The 8028-nt window shown below is 59.9% G+C and overlaps 1 protein-coding gene across 1 annotated transcript; it reads right to left on the reverse strand.

The window, feature by feature from the left end:
• Window positions 337–7756, reverse strand: CHMP6 (charged multivesicular body protein 6). The gene is made up of 8 exons (XM_018063631.1): window positions 7590–7756; window positions 5012–5121; window positions 4787–4874; window positions 4154–4240; window positions 3224–3289; window positions 2916–2996; window positions 1883–1937; window positions 337–1245 (listed from the first exon to the last, which is right to left on the reverse strand). The coding sequence occupies exons 1-8, from the start codon at window positions 7650–7652 to the stop codon at window positions 1190–1192; spliced, it is 606 nt and encodes a 201-aa protein (XP_017919120.1). The 5' UTR covers window positions 7653–7756; the 3' UTR covers window positions 337–1189.

An 8028-nucleotide genomic window follows, 5' to 3' on the forward strand; every position in this document is an offset into this window, starting at 1 on the left:
CCTGCCATGGGAGTGACACGAAGGGTCTCTTCCCTTGAAAGAAACCACCAGCATCCTTTCTAAGGGAGGAAGGGCTAGAGTACCACCCTGCACCTTGCAGGCAGCTGCTCCAGAGGTGACCGCCAGAGCCTGGAGCCCCGGCCTGCTTTCCACCCACAGCTGGGCAGGGCTAGAACCGCACCAGCTCCTGAGTCCCCAGGCCCCGCGTGGCACTGACCAACCAAGTGCCCCCAAGTGCCCCAGGAGGGTCAAGGGGCTGTGTGCCACGACCAGAGACAGGAGCCCCACTAACCCCCACAGGCCCTTCCACAGACCCCAGTCCACAAGGCGGCAGGCTGTATGGGCGTCAACTTTAATATGGGGCTGGCCTGTCTGGGGGCTAGGAGGGTCCATTTTGTTTTCTTGTTGGGAGTGAAATCTCAGGGAGATTGTCTTAATTCCAAAACGAATCATGAACTAGGGAAGGCATTTCCATCCTTCCCAGTCTCCGCTTGGCTGCTGACAGCTTGGGGAGCCTCAGCTGGACCTGCTGGCCAACCTGGAATGTCCATCCTGGCAGGACTGGGCCTTGGTGTAAGCCCCAGAGAAGGGGGGCAGGCAGAGCTCTGAGAGTCAGCAATCCAGCAGGCACGTGCCCCTCCTGATCCACCACCTCCAAACGCCAACACAGAAGCAGAGAGGTTTCCACCCCCAAATCTGCATGGAGGGGGCATGTCAGGGAGCCAGACTGAGGCAAGGATCCCTTAGCCAAAGCCCCCGTGAACTAATGAGAGCAGCGGGAAGAAGCGGAAGGGCAGGGCGGGGAGGTCTGAGGTGCCTTGAACAGAAGACAGCGCTGTGGAGACGCTGGCCCGCGGAGCCTCACGACCCGGGTCGGGTGGTGTGACCAGCACCAGGAGCGTCGGGCTTGGCCGTGGCCTGTGGGAAGCACAGCTTCAGAAGCTGCCTTTGGCTGGAGGATCTGAATGTTGCCATTTAATCCAGAAATGAGAGCAGGACAGCAGCGCCAGGGCAGTGCTCCACAGAGTCAACCCGAACGGGAGCCCTGTGCGTGCTGCGCACTCCTTCAGCACCCGGCCCGCCTGGCCCGGCGCCCGCCTCCTGGGGGCCCGGTCAGGGCTGGCCACGCACCCAAACTGCGGGCCCCAGTCCTCCGAAGTCCCCGAGAGTCCCACGCGAGAGGGCTGCGTTACGAGGCTGCCACCAGTTCCGCCTGCCTGGGCCTGGCTTTGACGGGGACTTTCTCTGTGGAAGAAACAGAGATGCCTGTCGCGTACAGAACACCCCACAGGCAGGAACTTCCCAAAGAGGACAAGAGGCGGCAAGGAGCCAGGTCGGGGCTTGGCGCCCTGGGAGGAGCGGGCACAGCTCCGGGCAAGGCGAGGCATACACAGAGGCCGGGGGCTGGCAGGCAGCAGGCATGGGGTGCGGGCACGTGGGGCAGCGCAGCGGCGGGCGGGCACCCTCCCATGGACCCCGGAGAGAGGCCAAGGAGCAGCGAGCCGAAGAGGAGTCACGAAGGCGGATTTCTGAAGGCGCGTTAAGCGATGCCCCGGGGAAGGTCGTCCCAGAGACGAATCAGGGATGGCGGGTCCTCGGCTGGACTCGGAAGAGCCCGCACAGCTAAATGTGCCTTTTCCTGATGCTCTGGGACTCGCCTCTCTGAATGGGGTTCGGCTCTTACGGAGCTACCCAAACCCCTCCAAGGTCTGGGCCCAACCCCAGGGCAAGGCTGCACTCTGCCTGAGGTGGTGCCAGCAAGCACCCAGCGGGGAGGTGGGACCTGACCCTCACCAAGGAGGAAGGGCAGGGCCCAGCGGCCCGGAGATCATGCTTTGCTCTAGGAGGCACCGTTCTCCAAAGGACATAACAAGGCGGGTACCTGGGATCTTCTCAGGAAGGGGCTCTGAAGGAACCGCTGGCAGCTCTATCTGTTCCTGCGGGAGACAGAGGGTACAGGCCATGAGACACTCTCGCCTCATCCCTGTCCTGGAAAGGACAGCATCCCGTCCACTTGGCTGCTCTCAGCAGGAGTTTCAACGGCACATGATGCCGCAGCACACACCTTGGCTTCTGGCATTTCTGTCACTCAGATCAGTGGCCACAAAAGGTGACTGCTCCCAATGACCCGGACCCTGAGGGGTTCCCCGCCCAGAATTCTGTTCTGAGTCTGGGCTGAGGGCTTTGAAACAGGCGCCCATGCAGGTCAGGGGCCACAGGTGCCCCAGCTTGGCGTGGTGGTGCCCGGGAGCACCTGTGGTTCCTGGGTACAGAACCACAGAGCACGGGTCTGCCTCTCGGGGCCCAGGAGGAGGTGAGTCAGCGGGCAGGTGCACGTGGGCGTGCACAGGTGGTGAGCAGCAGCACTCAGGACCTGCTTTCCCATGGCCAGTGGCCAGCGGGGTGGCAGGCTGGTGGGCACGGTGTGAATGTGGCTCGCTGAGGCAGGGGCCCCCAGAGATGGAGACGTCCTCTGTGAGGGAGCACAGTTGGCCAGTTAGAGGCCTCCAGGCCAACACGTGGCTGTGGCAGCTAGAGACTCACTACCAGACGCAAAGAGCCCCCATCTGGTCTAAACCTGCCACTGCCCACTGGGGAGAAAGGGGCTGAGGGAGCCAGGCGAGCCAGCCTTTCGCTCTGTACCTGGTTCACTCTCACACTTGCCACACCTGGGGGACAACCTGCAAAGTGTTCTTTCCAGGCCAGTCCCGCCTTGCGGCCAGCCAGGCGGACGGGGAGAAGGGGCTTCGGTTTAAACAAATGCCAGTTGTCTTAGGGAAGAAGTAAAACCAGCTGTAAAACCAGGGCTGTGGGCTCGAGAGAAACTCAAGGCAGGTGCTCACCAAGGCCAGTGAGCAGAGGCCTCCCAGGGGCCCCTCCACCGGAGCCTGCTTCAGTCCTGGCACTCCTGTTACCTGAGTGATGGCGTCCAGCTCCTCCAGGATAGCATCTTCATCCTCCTGAGTGAAGCTTCCTGCCAACAGCTCATCTATTTGCTGCAAAAGGAGGAGCAGAGGTGAAGAGAGTGGCTGGGCTAGGGGCGGGGAGAGAGGTGCCCCCTCACAGAGGAAGGAGACAGCCCCGGCCCAAGGCTGCTCTCCCTTGAACGAAGGCAGGCAGCCCCTGTGTGGCGTGGGAAGGCCTGGCCCTCACGGGCAGGGTGGGCCGCTGGCCACCACACGCCCTGGCTGCCAGACGGCAGCCCCGACACGGCGACACGTACCCGCTGGTAGTCCACGGCCTCCTGCGTCTCGTCCAGTATCCGCTCCACCTCCTCTATGGACATCACCTGATCGGTCACAAGGTTTTGAGTCTCGTCAGCGCAGCGTGCGACAGAACCCCCTTCGTGAAGCCCGCCTGCACTGGCAGCGCCCGTGGCCTTGCCCCTCTGTTCTTGTTTAAAGGGAGCCACGCCAAGTGGGATATGGTTATTTATGTCCATAAGTAACAGCTTTGGTTATTTATGTCCCTGGCAGGGCCTGTCCACACAGGCGCGGAGCTGTTAGACCAGTCTTTTCAGAAGCCTCAACTGACCTTCTCAGACCCCTGCTGGCCCTTCTCAGTGGACCTTCTGGCACCCAGATCAACCCTAGCAGTAATAACAAATATAAAGTTTTCTCTGGCCACATGACTTGATTTGTTTTGGGTTCAAAGCAACACCTTTGGCTTGACTGGTCCCCACACTGGACATTCAGAAAGGCAATGTAACCTCAGCTCTCTGCCCAGCCCCACCTGCCATCCACTCATCAGGAACAAGATGCGGTGAGGCTGGGGCGTTGCCTCTCTGCACCTCACTTCTCTTTTCACCATCCACCTCTGTGCTGCTTCCTGAGACGGGGCTGTGTTCACCTCCTCCAGGAAGTCCTCTGATTAGTTCACCACACCCCTCCCCCACTCTGAAGAGGCTATTCTCTGGTCACGCTTAGAATTTCTGGACGCTTAGAATTTCTGGATCCAAGTTGTAGCTGGGGTCCCTATTCTCGGATCAATATTCCTGAGCTTGTCTGTCTTACTAGATGGTCAGCCTCTCCTGGTAATGACTGACTTTCCCTCATGCCCAACGGCCTGGGTGCAGCTGTGGCCTCAGGGACAAGTCCCCTCCTTGGTCCACTAGGCTCCTCCTCCTCTCTGCCCCCAGCCCACCAAGACTTACCTGGTGCATCTTATTCAGACACTCATTTCCAATCTTCAGCCCCTCGATCACTTTCATTTCAATCTGGGTGAACTCAATACTCTGGACCTGAGGAGGAGACCTGTGTGGTCAGGGGCCTGCCTTCTCTGCCACCTCACGCAGACCCACGACGGGAGTTAGGACCACACTGTCACCAAGACTGACGGTCTCTGCCCTCCTCTTCCCTCTATCCTTTCCTGGTGCCCTAACCACCAGCTGGGTGGGACTGAGAGGACCTGGGAAGAATCTCTTATCAGACTGCTTATAACAGCAAAACTATTAGTAAATGAGCACAACCAGAGCGCTGCGCCCTGAACCGAGGTTGCTTGGGAGCCTCCTGCAGATCTTAACACCTCTTCAGTCACTGGGGCAGAACCGGCCCCCCATCCCCACCACCCAGAAGCGGCCTAGCCCCCCAACCACAATCCTGCAGCAGCCAACCTGCCCCAGCCCCTAAAGAGTATCAGGCTCCCAGTAAAGCTTCTCCTTTGCCTCCAGACCTGACCCATTCCATAGCCTCTGGCTAAAGGTCCAGGAAAGGAAAATGGTGGGTTTCAGTTCTCTGAGGGGCCTCTGGCCTACACAGCCCACACCCCTGACTCCCACTAGGCCTACCATGGTCTCCAGGCTGGTGATCTGGTTTTCCGTCTTGTCCAGGAGCTGCTCCCGGTATCGCTTCTTCTTGAGCAGCAGCTTGGCCCGTCTGCAAAGGGGACCCAGCAGTCACGGCCATTGGACGTCCTGGCCCAGCACCGCCCAGCCTCCCCAGCCTCCCCCCGCCCTGCCATAGGCTGACGGGGATGGCTTCCGTCCCCCGCACACTGGCGCCACCCCACGCACTCCTTCCTGCCGTCACGCAGGAGCTGCCGGGCGACCTCCCGCTCCCGCTCCAGCTGCTGGGTGATCCTCTTCTGGTACTGCTTCAGCTTGTCCCGCTGCTGCTTCAGTTGCTGTTGGGAAAGCAGGCCTTGTGTTGGCACGGGCCCACGCAGCGTTGGGCACTCGCTGGGCTACCTAGTGCCCAGGAGAGCGGGCACAGAGGCTGCCAGGGACACCGAAGGGCCCACCACAGGCCGGGCTGCCCCAGCTGCCACCCATGGAAGTGCATCCTCTGAAACAGAGCTCTCCGTGGGGACCAGTGTGCCCTCCAGGGCGTGTGGCGCACTCCTTGGAGACATTCCTGGCTGGCCCACTGGGGGAACCGCTGGCATCTAGGGGGTGGAGGCCCAGGATCAGGCTCAATATCCTACAAGCCCTCAGGATCCCCCCCAACCCCAGGCAGCGAGGAGTGTGAGCACTGGTCAGGGAGTGTGGCCACCACCTCCAAGGTGCAGAGACAACACAAAATCATTGGTGAGGGCCATCTGAGTGCCACTAGCCCAGTCCAGCTGTAGCTGGAGACAGGGGCCGTCCCTTCCAGCTTCACCCCTCTGGGGATCTCAGCCATTTACCATCAGCTCCCCAACTGTTGTCACTTGCCACTATACGTGGGTGGACAACAGACGGCGCATTGAGGTGATGGGTTCATATGACCTCACGAAGCACCTGGCACCCTGGAGTCCTGTCCCCAAAAGGATGCAGGGCCATTTACACGCCTTAGCCTCTCCTTCCCTATTTTAGGTCATTTACATTTCTTCCAAATTCTGTGATTTCAGTTGATGCTTACAGTGAGCACCTGCAAGCGTGGGTCACCTCTCTGACGGAAGATGACGTCTTCAGGGTCGGTTACCAGGAATGAGTTAAGTCAGTCAAGGGTGTGCACATCTTTTGGACTCAACATGGTGAGAAATTAGCCCCCGGCATGGACATGGTCTAAAGTGGCCGCTCCATAGTTCCCTTTTTAGAGGCCATCTGCCCCAGTGCACTCTGTGGTTGGTGGCTCAGGGCAGCCACATGTCCTCTCCAGGCTGGCATGAGAGATGTCCGCTGACAATGAGATATCACCCCATAGCCAGCCTACCAGCCGGGCTCAACTCTGAAGCTGAGCACCTACCCTGCAGGCGGCGGACAGAGTGTCAGGCAAGAGCCAGAGGGAGGCAGGTGTGGCCAGGCCACCCCTTTGTAAAACAAGAAGTCTCAGCAGAAGGTCCTGGGGCAGCTCAAGGTTCCTCAGCTCAGCTCTTCATCCTCAGAAAACATCAGGCGATAGTTTGTTCTGTGGTGTGCCAACTGAGTTGTTCCTGTCACGACCCCACCAATGTGTACCCTTGACAACAGGAGGAGAGCTTCGGGAGCTTCCTGCTCAGCCAGAGGCCCAGAAGCCCAGGATGGAGGCCAGCATATGTGGGAGACCGGACCCCAACCACAATAAAAACCCAATGACAGCTGATCTTCTCCAGTGACAAACAGGCCTCTTTTTCAAGGGGAACTTCAGTTAAAAAGTTTTATAACTTCTGGTATAACTTCTGGTTTCAGAAGCTACAGTAAAACCACCCCGCCTCCCCCAAAAAAACAACCTGCCATTTGAATTAGTTTCTTAGTATCAAAAATTACATACTCTTCCTGCAGAAAATCAGAAAAGAAATCGAAGGTAGATTCCACTTACATTCTAGGCTCTCTCCTTCCTGACACACTTCTCTTACAAAAATGGGTTAGTCTCAACACGTCATTTCACTTAACACACCACACGATTCTTTCCCTAGAAGCTAACTTTCATATCAGTGCTCTCCAGAAAAAGATGCTCAAATCCACAAGTAGAAACAGAAACATCACCATCATCTAAAACTTTCGAGGGCCAGGAGTGGCCTGGAGACAAGGGCAGCCCACAAGCTCGGGGCCAATGGCCCGTTCCTCAGGGGCCGCACAGGTTGTAAGTTTGACAAGGACTGGGACAGGTGTTGAGTCCAGCCTGAGTCCTAAGCACACAGAACACGACCGTCCCACAGTGAGAGCGTTTGCTTAGATCCCCAGTTCTGGGAGCAGCAATGACGCCCCACTGCCAGATCATCCCCTCTCCACGACCTCCCACCTGAGTCTGCCACGCAGGCCCCGAGCCCGCACCGGGTCGGGGCCGGGGCTGGGAAGTGGTCTGGGGCTGGCTCCCGTGGGGCTGGAGTTTAGAAACCCCACCCGCAGGCGCGGACTCGCCCACGGACAAGGTACAACCACGAGACAGTACAACGAGGGCCCCGCCCCCCGAAGCACAGCTCAGCCACACCCGGACCACCTACACCCGCAGCGACAGGATTCGCTCAGACTCGCTGGGGACCGGGCCCGGACATGCTCCCCAAGGGGAGCCCACTGCGCATCGCCCCAGACGGGCTCCGAGGCTGCAGCCCGGGCGTGAGGCTGGGCGGCCACAGGGGCTGGACCCTTTGGAGAAACGGAGCGCAGCCTGCCGCCGCCCAGCCTCGGTTTCCCCGTACGGTCCGGGGGTACCCGGCCCGCGCCCACCCGCCTGCAGGGCCCGGCATCTCACCAGGATCGCTTTATCCTGCTCCGTGACCCGGCTCTGCTTCTTACGGCCGAACAGGTTGCCCATGGCGGCCGGCCCGGCCCGTGCCCCGCCGCCCTACCCGGTCGGACCCGTGCCCCGCGCCACACGGCTACCGTAGCCCGGGCCCAACCCACCCCCGCTACGGCGGCCGCGCGGGGCCTGGCGCCGCAGAACGCGGAACGCGGCCATCTGTGGACGGAAGCCCCACCCAGAGAAGGGGCTGGACCTGCAGTGGGCGGGGCTCAGGGGCCCTTGATCGCGCGGTTCAGATGCATTTCCAGAAGGCCCCAACTGCACGGTCTTCAAGACTAGAAGTTCCATCTCCCACTATCGTGGGCACCCTGCAGGGTGACCGCATGGACCGTCTCCCAGAAGGTCAGAGATCTTGTTCACAAATCACTGCCCCGCCGGCTCGGATGCA

This window comes from Capra hircus, chromosome 19 (genome assembly GCF_001704415.2).
Source record: "Capra hircus breed San Clemente chromosome 19, ASM170441v1, whole genome shotgun sequence".
In the NCBI taxonomy this organism is placed as follows: domain Eukaryota; kingdom Metazoa; phylum Chordata; class Mammalia; order Artiodactyla; family Bovidae; genus Capra; species Capra hircus.